General features: G+C 40.8%; 1 protein-coding gene across 1 annotated transcript; it reads left to right on the top strand.

The window, feature by feature from the left end:
• The first annotated feature begins 312 nt into the window (after positions 1–312).
• Positions 313–14,413, top strand: mthfd1b (methylenetetrahydrofolate dehydrogenase (NADP+ dependent) 1b). The gene is made up of 27 exons (XM_063497877.1): positions 313–456; positions 2,152–2,236; positions 2,483–2,542; positions 2,652–2,705; positions 3,103–3,239; positions 5,267–5,367; positions 5,501–5,637; positions 6,127–6,238; positions 6,321–6,448; positions 6,562–6,659; positions 6,776–6,949; positions 7,554–7,690; positions 7,792–7,838; positions 7,932–8,039; positions 8,139–8,213; positions 8,301–8,403; positions 8,498–8,574; positions 8,731–8,871; positions 8,966–9,034; positions 9,212–9,323; positions 9,502–9,641; positions 10,254–10,295; positions 10,490–10,590; positions 10,700–10,877; positions 10,977–11,084; positions 11,221–11,373; positions 13,681–14,413. The coding sequence occupies exons 1-27, from the start codon at positions 419–421 to the stop codon at positions 13,768–13,770; spliced, it is 2,805 nt and encodes a 934-aa protein (XP_063353947.1). The 5' UTR covers positions 313–418; the 3' UTR covers positions 13,771–14,413.
• The last annotated feature ends 1,999 nt before the right edge of the window (positions 14,414–16,412 follow it).

Raw genomic sequence — 16,412 nt, forward strand, 5'->3', positions numbered from 1 at the left:
GTGAGCGTTGGAGCACAGCTAGAAGTGCTGTGCTCCAATTTTGCACAGCCCCCGCCCCCGACTTTACCGTGAGCGTTGGAGCACAGCTAGAAGTGCTATTGGTCAATATTTTCTAGCCGTACGTTTAAGATGATATATGATTGGCTGTCACGAGCACCGCCCATTTAGGTAGGCAGAGCAAAAATTCTACGTTGAACTACGTTGTTCTATTCCTGAAAGTTAATACGCTGATATTCCACCGTAGGGTTGGTTTGTGGACGGAGTCTGCGCTGTTACCGTCGTTTTCCGACTCACGTTGAAGAAACTTTTTGGAAGTAGTTATTACCACTTGCGAGCCACGCTCCTCTACTTATAAGTCAGTGAGCGTGCAGACCAGCTACTACCGTCACCAGAAGAGCAGAGACCATCCCAGGGAAAGATGCCAGCTCAGATCATAAGCGGTAAAGAGGTTTCAGCGTAAGTATCAAACATTACCTTTACGAAAGCATAGGTAGCATGTGAATGTAATCAACGTTGTGAAACATGTGACTGGCTAAAGAAGCTAACTAGCAAAGTTACACTAACTTAACAGCTGGTGATGTCTGATCTTACTCAAACGCTGTGCATCCTCTGAGGATTTTAAGTGCAATATTATATATATGAAGTAAGCAGTCTGACGCCGTGAAGTGATTTCATAACTTAGTATAATCAACAGTTTTACTGTTAAATCAGTCGCATCGGGCTGCAGAGACTGTTTACAGTGCATATATGCGTTGACTCTAAATTCAGCGGAAATCTGAGTGATTCACTTTCTTAACTGGTTAGTTTTGGTCATTCATAACTTCTGAATGCATCATTGCAAATCCTGGGGTGTTATGTAAGAAGCTGTGGCGTTGTGCTCTGATCTTTGTCCTATTGGTTCACTGACCTAATTTGAAGAGGAAAAATACAATTTATACAGTCAGATATTCCAGGCAAACCCTTTTTTTTTTTTTTAAATTATTATAATTTTTTTAAATCAAATAACTTTGACCAGATCCAAGTAATGAGAATGAGTGGAAAAATGGCAAAAAGGCAAAATCTTTCTAACAGTAAGACAAAAGACATCTAGTTGCATGTGCCTGTCACAAGATATAGCAGCCTGTATCTTGTTAAGACCGCCTCACAGTAGTTATTAGTCGATTATGTTATGCAATACAAAGAGGCCATGCAGCCACAGAGCCGCTCTCCCCATGGGTCATCTTTATTCATTATCTCCAAAGTTTGACAGAAGCTGACATGCTTGACTGCACACTGTGTGAATGACCTGTGTTTGTAGGAATATGAGCCCTGGTTGTTTGATGAGGAAAACTTGTACCAGTCACTGTTGAGATAAAGATCTGTTATGGTACAATACTCAGTGTTGTGATTGCCTTTTCTAATTACTGGAAAGATCCCCAGGGTCACTCTGCTGGTAGATAAATAAAAAGCAAACAAGGTCATATCCAATATACTGTACCTAAATAACATTTAATTACCCTGTTTTATATACATATTGTATATAATTTGTGCTATATGTTTGAAAAACATCTTCTGCACACATTATCGCATCTTGAAATAAAAAGGGGGGGGGGGGGGGGCATGCGGGTGTACATAAATCTTAAGGTTAATGAGTTTCTCTTGAGACTAAGTTTAGTTGAACTGTGTCTCAAATCAGTGCCAAAATGTATTTCATCACCACTCCTATTACAGCTCACATGAGGACTCAGGATTTTGGGTTTAGACACACATGACACGTTCTAAACAATGACCACAAAGTTCAGGTAACGCAATCACGGTTTTCTCACTTGTCTTTGATTGGTTCAGCTGACTGTATTCAACCTTTATCTTTAAGTTCCGGCTTATCTCTTCTCTGCGCAAAAAATAGTGCCATGTTTTCTAGTCTCCAGAACATTAAATCAATAAAGATAAAATGAAGACAACAACCGAAGATAAGCGTGCTTTTCTGAGTGATTGTCCGGAATGATAGTTTGAGTTTGGAAAATGATTCACAATGAGATCATCAGATGGCATTGATCTGGTGCATAAATCTGTCACTGTTTTAATTAAACGGTACAGACTGGGTCACATGATACTGCTAACTCTTTTGTCTGTTATTGCACACATTAAATTGGCTGTATTTTGTTTTCTCAGGCAGGTGAGGGAGCGTCTGAAGAAGGATGTTGAGCAGATGAAACTTAAGAATCCCAACTTCAGGCCTGGTCTAGTGGTTTTACAGGTAAGTTTATGATGGAATTCTTTGTGGTTGAAGGCTAAAAGCCTTTTTTTCCCTAAAAACATTTCTACACATGCTTTCATTTGGCCTTTCGTTAGAGAGAGCACCTGGCAGTATCTGAGTGCCACTGCACTGATGTTGTGTGTGCACACGTGGATTCAGACATTTATGCTGGTGCTTTGTCTGCGTGACATAGTTCCTGTTCTGTCATAGAAATATGCAGGGGGATAAGCAGTATGTGTCTTTCAGGTTGGAGACCGCGATGATTCAAATCTGTACATCAGCATGAAGCTCAAAGCAGCAGCAGAGGTAAAGAAAATAATTTTTGATACTCAAGGGATTTGTGTACAGTGTGTGTACTCTGCATATTGTTTCAATGAGCCACAGCTCGAGGCCTAAGCTGCATTTTTGTGTGCAGATTGGAATAAATGCAATGCATATGAGACTTCCCGCGACTGCAACAGAGGAGGAGGTGAGTTAGAATCATTACTGGAGGCTTGTTTATTTAGTTGTTGGGTTGCACACACCTGCACAGCAACTCCAGGATTAGACTATTTATGGACACCTGGGGGAGTAGTTGTTCCTGCCATACTATTTCCTAGTGTGCCAATAGGAAGCATGCATAGGTCACATGGTTTCTTGAAGCAAAAACAGATTGTCTAAAGAATCGCATAGATTTTTTTGTTGTGTTCAAGTCTTTGAGTGCTTAAAACCCACAATAATTGACAGATTTTCAGCACAGAAAGATATGGGTGGAATTTGAGCTTACAGGATTTTCTTGCTTTAGCAATACAGGGGCTGTGTGGGGATGCAGTACATGACAAGCCTGAAAGCAGTAAAGTGTTTTAAGGCTTCCTACCTGCTTTCAGATTCTTCACAGTATCACAGAGGTGAACGAGAACTCTTCTGTCCACGGCCTCATCGTTCAGCTGCCTTTAGATTCAGTCCATGAAATCGACACAGAGAAGGTCACGAACGCCGTGGCCCCAGAGAAGGACGTAGATGGGTAAGAGCAGCAACACAAAAAAGTGCTCATTCCACAGTTACAGCAAGTCCTTTTTTTTAGTTTACAGAAAAAAAATGACTGTTTTGCTCATAAACAGTAATTACATTTTCCAACAAACAGATGCATTGTAATAAACTTAGAATTAAGCCATTAAAAATACATTAAAGCGATTGGTTGTCCCACCATCATGAATACAGTGGCTGAGATGGTCAATGTGGTTCTGTCTAATTGCGTCTTACGTATGCGGTTATAGGCTACACACGAACTACATGAAAAGCGGAGGAGAGGGAACTTGTAGATGTTCATGTGCCATGGAGGCAAATTTTTATTTCTGTACCTTCAGACCCAAGATATGAAGTATCAATACCTATTTTATATGATCTGCAAACAAAACACCAAACAAAACAGAAAGCTGCAAGACAAACCCTTTGGATAAAATGTCATCCTCTTCTTATTCACCTCACGCCTCATCTCCTGAGCAGATGTCAGGCCTGTAAAACATCCAGAAGTTTATAAAATTCTTATTTATTCCTGATAGTGTTAGAAATACTTATTCTCAGCAGATTAGACATTCCTGTCTCCAGACAGTTGACAACGAGCCGGCTAAGCAAAAACAGCTAGGTACAAGCGAACATTATGCCAACTAAGCTAGGTTTGATTATCTTAAAAAATCCACTTTCCCTCTGGTAAACAGTGTGACTATGTTCTCACATCGTATGATAGTTTGAATTAGAGCAGGGCGATATGACCAAAAATATTTATCACGATATACATTTGAAAATTTGCAATAACGATATAACTGACGATATAATCGACACTAGACAAAATACTTTACAACTCCACAACTTTATTCGTGCAAAAAAACTAAAAAAAATCAACGTATTTTCACTTAAGCAAGCAGCTGTTTTGTATGTGCATTAACGTTATATAAAAATTTAACAGTGCAATTTAACCAAATTAACCAAAAGGCATTTCCAGTGGAAATTGGCCGACATATCCTCAGCATAACCATGTCTAATATCCACAAAACTTAAAAAGAGGTTCTACACACACACAATACGGTAATATTATGTTGAAGCACAGTACGTATCACTCCGCGAGGCTCTGCCTACGGTAGCCGTAATGCTCCAGCAATCCATCGAGCGGTGCGGGTTCGTAGCTTAGCAAAGTCGTACTAAAACATTTGACAGATTTTCCAGCACCATGTACCACATAAAATCGTTTTGAGGTCAGTAAACAAAACCAGAATTCATACATAAGGCACACAGGATTATAAGGGGCACTGTCGATTTTTCAGAAAAATCAAAGGATTGATTTTAAGTGTGCCGTATTTTCCAAAAAACACGGTAATAACGACAGCCTGCTAGCATGCGCTACCAAAAATAGTGCTTTGTTGTGTATCTGACGGACGAAAGCCAAACCAGTTCCACACCACTGAAGTTGCAGCATTTTTACAAACCAATTCTGGTCCATCTTTTTCATTCAACGATCCACTTTCGCCCTTCTCATTCTCGTCGCTACCGTGCCTTTTTCGCCATGTGCGTATGAAAACAAAAGCAATGCGCATGCGCGTTTTACCCATATTCTATCGCGATATTTAATTTTCTCATCGTTGCCCAACATTATACCGGTATTAACGTGAACGGTATGATATGGCCCAGCCCTAGTTTGAATGCAACAATGTTCAGTCTTCAAAGAAAGTTTCACTAACAGCAGCAAACAGCAGTGTTGCAACCCCAACAGCTCGCCTCACTGAGCTTCATTGACTCATATCGAACTCCTTTCACAAAGTTTTACAGCCTCTTCTTGACTAAATGGCACATATTTAGAGCTGAGGTAAACCGCAAACTAACAACTTGCTGCAGAGGAAAAGTTTGTCCACAGTTGTTTGTCCTACAGTGGCCACCGTAGCTATAGTATACACTGTAGTATAGTGGTGATATTTTACACACTGTACCTTTAAAAAGCTTTTAGATTGATGGCTATCTTCAGGTTACAGTGATTTGTACATTCTTGTGTGTTTACAGACTGACCAGCATAAATGCGGGGAAGCTGTCCCGTGGGGATCTGGGCAACTGCCTCATCCCCTGCACGCCAAATGGCTGCATGGAGTTAATCAAACAGACGGGTAAACAAAATCTCTAATAACCCTGAAAAAACTGCAGTCAGTTAGAATGATGTTATAATGTGTAAATATATCAAAAGTAACAACAATCTGTTTATGACCTGAGTGAATTCACAGACTGTGCGCTTCTCTACAGGCGTTTCTGTGGCAGGGAAGAGAGCGGTCGTGATTGGGCGCAGTAAGATTGTGGGCGCACCAATGCACGATTTGCTGCTGTGGAATCACGCCACCGTCACCACCTGCCACTCTAAAACCGCCGATCTTGCCGCAGAGGTAACACAGAGAAACACAAGTGTCATTAGGCTTTTTCGAGACACACAGAGGTATAAACGGCTGCACAGTATGCAGATAAAGAGCAACTGTTTAAAGTCCATGTCTGATTCTAAAAATACATCAGCAGCCAATTCTTAATACTGACGTAGAGATCTGTAGTTCCTATGATGTCATAAACTGTTAAGTTAGAATAATTGGGGCAGTTAACAGACTAAAATATTTAATTAGGCTCCTCATATAACAAGTTGTGAAAAGGTTTAATTTGCCAGCTAAGATCAAATGAGAACGTCAGTATTAAGAATTGGCTGCTGATGTATTTTTAGAATCAGACATGGACTTTAAACAGTTGCTCTTTGTCTGCATACTGTGCATCTCTTTATACCTCTGTGTGTCTCGAAAAAGCCTAATGACACTTATTGCATCATTGCCTAAAATCCAGTTTCTTCATTCATAAACATTCATCGTTTATCCCTCCCTGTTTCTATCTAGGTGGGTAGAGCAGACATCCTGGTTGTTGGTATCGGAAAAGCAGAGATGGTAAAAGGAGAGTGGATCAAGGAGGGAGCAGTGGTCATTGACTGTGGCATCAACCACGTTATAGGTATTAATGCGATCATGGTGCTTTGTAGTTCCCTTTTGAGATAATCAGCAGAGGCATGGGTCAACTGGAGTCTCTCTTTCAGATGAGACTAAATCCAGCGGAAAGCGTGTTGTGGGTGACGTCCATTTTCAGTCAGCCAAAGAACAGGCCGGCTTCATCACCCCTGTGCCTGGTGGAGTGGGACCTATGACTGTGGCCATGCTGATGGCGGTAAGAGCCGTTCAGACACCTGAGAGTTGATCAAGTTTAATTAAGAGTTTGATTTTTTTTTTTTATTACAAACTTTTCTTTCTTTCGTTTTCTTATCACGTTTACTTGTTTAGAACACCGTGCTGAGTGCAAAGCGCTTCCTGGAGAGCCATCAAGCAGGAAAGTGGAACATTTCTTACACCGCGCTCAATCTCCGAAAGCCGGTGCCAAGGTTTGCCTCCTTATCATAATCATAACCATGCTGTTCATTAACTTGATGGAGAAGCCCAATCCTTGCTGTCTTACTAAAGAAGCTAATTTTCTTTTTCCCTTTTTGTTATCCAACAGTGACATAGTGATTTCTCGCTCCTGCGCAGCCAAGTCCATTGACAGTCTGGCCAGAGAAGTGGGCTTACTTTCTGATGAAGTAGAGCTCTATGGCAAGACTAAGGCAAAGGTCCAGCTGACTATCATCAAGCGCCTTCAGTCCCGGCCAGATGGAAAATATGTAGTGGTCACTGGGTATGTTAAATAAAAGTCTACAGTCTGTAGACTGTAGACAAAATCTTATTTCAAGATACTGAAGTTCTCAGTTTATGGAAGTAGAAGTTATTCAAATTGGCAGACTGTTTACATCTGTAGTTCAAAAATCCCCAAGTTAACTAAAGCTATCAGCAGAATGTTAAGAGAGAAACACTTTCTTAACATTTCTCAACACAGATTTTTTCGGACAACAAGCCATAATTTGTTGTCCAAAAAATCTGTTTAAGAGAGATCCGCTCAAGTTGAACTCAACTCAGGCTGGGTTTAATGTTTATGTAATACCATTTCATGCCACAAGATGGCGCAGTGAGCCAGTATAACCCTAATTTAACTACACATGCCAGTTAAGCCACCTTTGTATTTGCAATGGTGGTCTGCAGAATCCACTCATAAAATTCTCTTATGGTGATGAAAGTTTTTGTTATATTTTTGCAAATGTAAACAAAACCCCAACCAACCAAAACAACAACAACAACAAAAAAACGCTTAAAGTGACTGAGATAAAGTTATTTGTCAAAGAGAACACTATGTTTTGCCTTTGAGGGCTTTGGGCATACATGTTGACGGTTTTTTGTGTTTGCAGCATTACTCCCACGCCTCTGGGTGAAGGTAAGAGCACCACAACCATCGGTCTGGCACAAGCCATGGGTGCTCACATGAAGCTCAATGTGTTTGCTTGTGTCCGACAGCCTTCTCAGGGACCCACATTCGGTATTAAAGGTGAGTTTTGAAAGAGTGTAAACTTAGGAGATGTTGCCCATGTTTACTACAGGGACATATTCATGTATGTTTTATTTATTTATTTTTCCTTTTGTTTGCAGGCGGTGCTGCAGGAGGTGGATATTCTCAAGTTATTCCAATGGAAGAGGTACAGCATCGCTTTTCCGACACTGTGCTGTTTTTTCTTCTTCTAACAGTTCAAAGAAAGCAAAACATTTAATTGATTATTTTGATTTTTCAGTTTAATCTCCATCTCACCGGTGACATTCATGCCATCACAGCTGCCAACAACTTGGTGGCTGCTGCTGTCGATGCCCGCATATTCCATGAAGCAACACAATCTGATAAGGTGGGTTCTCATTTCTGTCATTGGTGTATAAAAAGTACACTTCCTCTAACTTATCTAATGAGTCACCACTATAATCCATCTCTGCCTGTGAATATCTAGGCTCTGTATAACCGTTTGGTGCCACTCAGTGGAGGAGAGAGGACGTTCTCCCCGATCCAGATCAACAGACTCAAAGTAAATGATCAAGTTGCAGCACGTGTAAGCTTTGATTTAGATGTGCACAGGTCATTTCTGACACCGAGGTTTTCTTCTTTGGTTTAGAAACTGGGAATACAGAAGACGGAGCCCTCTGCTCTCACTGAGGAGGAGATCAACCGCTTCGCCCGCCTGGACATCGACCCAAGCTCTGTTACCTGGCAGAGAGGTATGAGCAGCACAGAGGTCTCCTCCTCAGCAGGTCTGCTGTGAGTGTATTGTGTGTCTTATACAAATACTTATGTCCTTCTGTTTCACTTCAGTGCTGGATACCAATGATCGATTCCTGAGGAAGATCACTATCGGCCAGTCACCCACTGAAAAGGGATACACAAGAGAGGTAAAGTTGATTATTCTCTAAAGGTGGCAAATTTCTTTCATGGTATCATAAAGCATCATAAAATATACATAAAGCAGTTGAACCTTTGAGGGAAAGTTGGTTTAATAAACTTAGTTTTAGTGCTGCTTTGCATGACTGGACTGTTGTGTCCTTCAGGCGCAGTTTGACATCACTGTGGCCAGCGAAATCATGGCGGTGCTCGCCCTCACCAGCAGCCTGGAGGACATGCGGCAGCGCCTGGCTAAGATGGTCGTAGCCACCAGTCGGAAGGGAGATCCCATCACCACCGAAGATCTGGTGAGTGCTGTAAACCCTCCGCTGTGACATGACGTCGTGCAGCGTAAGTGCTGTGATAATGATACTGATGAAAGTGATGGATTTCTCTCTATAGGGCGTGAGTGGCGCTCTGACTGTGCTGATGAAAGATGCCATCAAGCCAAACCTGATGCAGACGTTGGAGGTAGGTGAAACACGGTGCCCATGCTAATCCATGCAGCTCCTATGCAGCATGACGACGTTAAAAGCATTTCTCTGTAGTTCAGGTCGTTTGATATTGTTGTTTATCAAACTGCTGGGTTTTTTTAAACTTGCATTTAATAGTTTTGTAATAATTCACGTGAGTAATTTGAATCCACAGGGGACTCCTGTGTTTGTTCATGCTGGCCCCTTTGCCAACATTGCCCACGGAAACTCATCAATCCTGGCTGATAAAATTGCTTTGAAGTTGGTTGGACCTGAGGGCTTTGTAGGTAAGCTGATAAATAGAATCAGTTTTAGCTTTTTTTTTTTAACAGGGTTAGCTTATATTGTAGATGTTAATTGTAAAAGTGATGGAGTCAATGTAATGTCAGTGAATAATAGTAGTCCGTAGTACTGACGGCTTGGATTCTGATATATTTTCCTTCTTGTGTCAATCATTTGCAATAGTGACAGAAGCTGGATTCGGTGCTGACATCGGCATGGAGAAGTTCTTCAACATCAAGTGCCGCTACTCGGGCCTGAGGCCTCATGTTGTGGTGTTGGTGGCGACCATCCGAGCTCTAAAGATGCATGGAGGAGGACCAACAGTAAGTTTCCCCCTGGCCCTGGTGCCACTCCTCAGTTCATTCACTCTGTGAGATGAGCTGTGTTAGCTCAATTCCCCCTCAATTGCGTTTGGCTGATCCCCGTAAATAGAAGATTTCAGCAGAACATGGGCGGGTGTTCATTGCCAGAGTTATGCCCGAGAATACCAAGTGAGAGAGAGAGAGAGCCCCTCTCTTTGAGATCTTATAGAGCAAAGAGTTGAAACGGGGCTTTTAGCACAGTGCGAATTGGGAGCTGTTGGCTAATAGACGATTACTTGTGCACAAAATGGGGCACGTTCAATATGAGAATCCACTACTGTAACAATGTGTGTATGATAAGATCAAGCCTTTAAACCCACTTTAAACAACTTTATTTTAAAAGGAAAAAACCCCCCACCAGAGCAATTTTAAATGTTGTTCACAATTTTCCATTTCCGGAAGACAATTTCAGCACAATTGTCCACAAAATTATGTTTAATCTTTAAATTAAGCATCTTAGTAATCATTAAGAATAAATCACATGGAGGATTACAATAGTCACTGCTGATTACAATTTGAGGATTTATTGAATTAACTAAAACATTTCACATTTCTCTTGTCTCTTTTGTTTAGGTCACTGCTGGGATGCCACTGCCTAAGGAATATGTGGAAGAGGTAATGGAAAAGAATGTGCCGAAACAGTGATAATATTCTTATAAGGTGCTTTTGATAACATTGTTTATTTATTAGTTTGTGCAGAATGCTTGAGCCACATCTGCCTACTTTGTTAATCAGATATGATGCAAGCTTTTCAACCTTTAAAGCTTTGCGTAACTTTTTATCGAATGTGTTTGTGTACCTCTATGTAGAACTTTAATCTGCTAGAGAAGGGCTGCAACAACATGAGGAAGCAGATCGAAAATGCAAAGCACTTTGGTGTGCCTGTTGTGGTAGCAGTGAATGCTTTCAAGTAAGTGATGGATGGTAATTAAAAAAAAGAATAATAGAATAACGTATATAAGGATGTGCACATATGTGGAAAGCATGTTTTTTATTTTGCTCATTCATTTGTTGTGCAGGACAGACACAGAGGCTGAGCTGGACTTGGTGTGCACCTTGGCTAAATCTGCCGGAGCATTCGATGCCATGCGATGCTCTCACTGGGCCGAGGGTGGCGCTGGTGCTGTGGCACTTGGCGAGGCCATCCAGAAGGCCTCTACCGCCCCCAGCAACTTCAAGTTCCTGTATGATTTGGACGTAAGGGCTCTGAACTTAATTTTCACCAGTCACTCTTTTAAAACAACACATGATCTGCTTATTTATGACTTAAAATATCTATCTTTGATTCCACTTTAGCTTCCTATTGCTGATAAGATTCGAATAATTGCTCAGAAGATCTATGGAGCAGATGATATTGAGCTTCTGCCTGAGGCCCAACACAAGGTGGCGCTCTACACCAAGCAGGTGAACATCCCTCAGCTGTTGTTTCCTGTCCTGTCAAGCCTGTTTGTTGGCTTCTGCTGTCAGTTGAGATCATCATGATAAACAGAGCAGAGGGAATAAACCTTTGTAAAGATCCTTCTTTTTTTGCCTCCTTCAGGGGTTCGCGAATCTACCAATTTGCATGGCAAAGACCCACCTGTCACTGTCACATGAAGCAGAAAAGAAAGGTGTGCCCAAAGGATTCATCCTGCCAATCAGAGACATCAGAGCCAGTGTGGGCGCTGGCTTTCTGTTCCCGTTGGTTGGCACAGTAAGCTCTAATTCCTTTCCCTTCTTTCTGTACCCCAAAAAGTTGATTCTGTTCATCTGGACGTTTTCAGTTGCAGAGTCCTGGCCTGACGAGTTAGCTCTTCTGTGTTGTGCCATCCTCTTAGCCAGAGGTTGTTTGGTTTCCCCGATGTATAAATCCTGGCACAGTGTACACTACATTACTCTGTTTGTGCCGGGGTACCTGATCCTTGGGGTGGATTCATTTTTTGTGCAGCGTGTTTTGGCGTTTAAAAGCCACAGAGGCACTGGGTTTAGAGAAAATGCATCTCAACTGTTCTGATACTCCTGACACATATGGGATCACTAAGGGTTTTTACTTAGGCAACAGTTGTCCTTCTCTTCTAGATCTGCTGGAGCTTTCTTTAGGTGCCTACCTAGCTTTGACAAATGTCCAGCTGGGATAACCAAATTTACTCCAGTGGAAATGACCTCACAACCCACTGTTCGTCAGTGGTGCTAGTTACAGTCATTATGCAAATGCACTGTTTATAAAGTTGGGGAAACCTGCAGTCAGGTCAGACTGAAGAAGTCACTTGGATGAGCGACGTAATTTTCTCTCCCACTATAAACGCCACATCCAGACGAACAGAATCAACTTTTTGGGATTTACTTATCTGGACGATTGAGCATGCATTGAGACTTCCTTTCTGTAGTTTCATCCCACATTTAGATGTTGGTGTGACTCTTTAACCGGATCTAGACGAAGCCTTTTCTACACCCACATGTTTTATTATTAGCTGCATCATGGAAATAACTAACAAAATAATAACAACTAACAAAAACACTGTTAGCCTCCTTGTGGAAATGGTAAAAAGAAGAAGCATTAAAAGCTCAACTGGGATTAATTTGACATAATTCAGCAGATTGAACCGAGATACTCAGATGCATATTTTGAAAAGCTGGATGTACCATCCCTTGCATTTCAAGTAGAAAATGTTTGTGTGTGTTTACAACATGCGTGCATTCACAGTGTTGTAGTAAACCAGTGCAACCTGTATTCCTGCTGCATACGGTTCATTTATACGGATAGTTTCTCACAGTTTTTTTGCTGTGAAGTAGGAAACCCATCTCAAAAAGTAATAAGAAAATGCAATTTTATGCAGATTTCAAAAACACTTTGGTTCTGAAAAAAGAAGTGCAATATCAGCACAAAATAATGTTTATATTCAATAACTAAAAAAGTTGTAAAATGGACCCTTTTATACTTAAAGCTTAACATAAATAGACATCCAGAGTGGAAAGCAGTGCAAATAAATGCAAACACGGCTTCATGACACCTATCTTTTGTCAAGATGGATGTCAGTGTTTTTATCACATTTAAGCTGAGACTGAATTTTGTGTCATTTATATACAACACTTAACACAAGTATTAAAAAAAGGTGTTTTTTTTTTTTAAGTTTATGTTTTTTTTGAACCACGGAACTGTTTAGAGTGCAACACAGTTTTTTTTTTTTTCCAAAGTTAAACTTGAGTCTATCCATTGTACAGTCAGACTGAACAATGACAACGCATAGACGTCCGAGCTCCATATATCTGTTGTTAACCTTAATGTAGGGATGCTTTACAAACATTCAGAGATGAACTTACACACTTAATTCACTTCTCTGGGATAGCTTGCTCGGAGATGAAATGCTGGTTTGGCAGCATGTAGCGAGGCTCCTGATGCTTTCAGTGTAAAGTAACTCCAGACTGCCGACAGGTCTCGCACACAACAACCGCTCTATCACGTGACGCATACTGCTTCGACTTGCTAAGGTCACTACCTGGGTTGCGCCATGTAGCAAGTTTTGCAAGATGCTTTTGTAATAATTAATGGATCGGGTTACATTTTCTATTTCCCCCCGATATCCGATCCAGTAATTTAAGTCCGGATCAAAAACACAACAAAAAATGTGAACTGCGAACGATATAAACACCTTTGTTTGGTAACTGACTTCAGTCGTTTAACCAGGTCATCATTGATCACACTGATCGACAAAAAAATGTTTTGTTTATTACTGGGACATTCAGACAAGCTCTTGGTCTAGTTTCTTACTCTGATTTCAGATCTGCAATCGTATTCAAACTTATGTGTCACTGACGTTTCTAGCCAGTCAATCTAGTTGTCCTTGGATACCTGGAACATCATAACTAAAAAGAAAATGGGGCATGCTACACTAAAATTGTTTTCAGATTTGGAGTTGGCAAGTAAAAGTTGTTGAAGTGCAGGTTTTTAAAAAAAAAAAAAAAAAAAAAATCAAATCAGAAAAAACTAAAACTCCATTCTTTCTCTTTTGGTTTATCCTAGATGCCCACCATCCCTGGCCTCCCCACTCGGCCTTGTTTCTATGACATCGACCTGGACCCCGAGACCGAACAGGTCAATGGACTCTTCTAAGAGACAAAAAAAAAAGGTCCTCACACCCTTTGATGGTACGAAACATAGTTAAGACATAAAGCCATGCAGCAGAGTGCATCATCAACAGATCACAACTGTTTCATTCTTAATGTGTAGACATTTCCCATCAGTCCTCTGAGCGCCAAAGAAATGTGAAGAAGAACCAACTGGAAGCACCTCAAACTCGTCTGCTGTTTTTGTTGTTTCTCATATTGATACTGACGTCTGTAAAGCTGCTAATGATAGATCAGGACAGTCTTTCTCCCTGCTATCAGGCACATGTTGTTCCGTTATATTGCTGGCTGAACATACACATTTCACATCTCAGATTGCCCAGGCTGTATTTACTAACTGTGTATATTTTGTGAGCACCACACCAGAGGCATTTCCTTCAGTTCAGTCTTTAACAAGCTGTGCCCTTCAGATAAAGGTTTTATTACATAAGTAAGTCTTAACAAGAAATTCTGCCTTAAAACAAAATTATAATTTTTTTTAATCCCATCTAATTGCATTTATAATGTCTCCTTTCTCTGTCTTTGTTTTAATTGACACTCTGTAACAATTTTCGAAAAGTCGCCATCATTGCTGTGAAGCTCAATGGCCATGTCATTGTAAAATCAGTGATTTCCTCATATCTGTGAAATAAAGGCTTTTTAAAACAAAGCTGCATGTTCATTTTTTTCAGAGTTTAGTTATTTTCTGCGTTAAACACGCAGATCCTGAGGAGCATAGTGTACAGAAGTTGCCAACTTTCTGCAGAGTCAATTGTTACAGACCTCCAAACTTCATGTAGCCTAAAGATTAGCGCAACAACAATGTGTAGAGAGCTTCATGGAATGGGTTTCCATGGCCAAGCAGCTGCATTCAAGTACAAAGCAAAGCAGTCATCATCATCAGAATTTTATGCTCCCAACTTTGTGGGAACAGTTTGTAAAACCAAAAACAACAAAGCTATCAGAACCAACCCAAATCATGAGCCCTCCACCACCGTGCTGATATGCTGTATTTGGTTTCTGCCAACTACAAGTTTTCCATAATGACCAAACTTTCTTGTCTTTCTTAAGGACATTATTGCAACACTCTTCTGCCTTGTTAAGGTACATCTTTGCAAAGTGCTGCCATGATTTTTAATTTTTTTTTAATAGAATAGACATTCTCCAGGCTACCCTTCCAAATAACCAGTACGTACTGTTATGACCGTATGAGACCTGCGGATTTGAGATGTAGCTCTTGGGTTCCCTGAGTCTGACGTTGGGCTGAATTTGTTAGCAGATCCACTCCTGGGAACATTGTAGCACTGAGCTAACACACACCTGAATTCTCTAGACCAGCAAACTGGGAAAACGTCTGCCTTTATAGAGTATTATCACAGTTACAGATAATCACTTAATCAGTTTGATTAGCAGCTCTTGGCTACTACTTCCCCTCTTTATTCCTAGGGAAGCAGTAAGGGTGCACTTAATATTTTAAAGGACTGCACAGAATACTGTGAAAACTTTGTATTTCTTCAATATTCCAGTTTAAAGTCATGTAAATGAATTGGAGGTAAAGTCAGTGTTCCAGGAGGATATTGGAGAAATTTTTGAGACTGCAGAGGAACATGTTGTAGCTAATAACAGCAAAACCCATGCCAAGAAAGTGTGGTAAGAGACTGCTAAGAGATTAGGAATAAAGAGCAGAAAAACAAGTGAAGATGTTAATCAGCCCTAGATGAATAATAATAAGGGCGGTCGTGGTTCAAAGAGTTGGCAGTTCATCTTGTAACCGGAAGGTTGCCGGTTCGAGCCCCGGCTCGGACAGTTTCGGTCGTTGTGTCCTTGGGCAAGACACTTCACCTACCGCCTACTGGTGATGGCCAGAGGGACCGATGGCGCGATATGGCAGCCTCGCTTCTGTCAGTCTGCCCCAGGGCAGCTGTGGCTACAACTGTAGCTTGCCTCCACCAGTGTGTGAATGTGAGAGTGAATGAATAGTGGAATTGTAAAGCGCTTTGAGGGCCCCGAAAAGCGCTATATAAATGCAATCCATTATTATTATAGATATAAAAAGCGAGACAGGATCTTAAGAGAATTTATTTGGATGATGTCAGATAATCTCATTCCCCAGAGAACTACTGCCATGCTAAGAATAGCACAATGAGTTAGAAAATGTCAACTATTATACACAAACAATGAAGCATAGTAGCGGGAACTGCGTCATTCAACATGTGACTCATTGCAGTACTGCAGATAATAACACAGCCATGAATGGGAAGCAAAATTTTATTTCACGCAGGAGACATTGTCGCTAACGATGTCGCTGCTCTGGATAATTTATTCATAGATGTCTCTAATGGAGGTTTTTGAGCACAAATGGTAGACTATAAAAAATGGACGAACACAGCTTTGTGCTGTCCATGTTGATTTCAATGTCATTAATTTACTGTGACGTTTCTTGCAGCGACTCTTTGATGCACTTTCCACAAGGATTGACAGGTTTTGCAATACTTTTGAGGTAATCAGGGAACCACACTGTGAGTAAAAAAGCAGCACACAACTGTTGCAATCATTCACTTCCAGAATGCTTAGCAAAATATTGCCTCTTATGATGTTTTTCTTTCTTTTTTTAATTTTACTTTCAGGACACTTTGGGACAGATTAAAA

The sequence above is a fragment of the Pelmatolapia mariae genome, linkage group LG16_19 (genome assembly GCF_036321145.2).
Source record: "Pelmatolapia mariae isolate MD_Pm_ZW linkage group LG16_19, Pm_UMD_F_2, whole genome shotgun sequence".
NCBI lineage: Eukaryota > Metazoa > Chordata > Actinopteri > Cichliformes > Cichlidae > Pelmatolapia > Pelmatolapia mariae.

What these genes read in the sequence shown, in the direction of transcription:
- mthfd1b (XM_063497877.1), top strand. Translation starts at nt 419, where the DNA reads ATGCCAGCTCAGATCATAAGCGGTAAAGAGGTTTCAGC. An exon ending in AGCGGTAAAGAGGTTTCAGC is followed by an intron (nt 457 to 2,151) that starts GTAAGTATCAAA and finishes TTGTTTTCTCAG; the next exon opens with GCAGGTGAGGGAGCGTCTGA. An exon ending in GTAGCAGTGAATGCTTTCAA is followed by an intron (nt 10,591 to 10,699) that starts GTAAGTGATGGA and finishes TTTGTTGTGCAG; the next exon opens with GACAGACACAGAGGCTGAGC.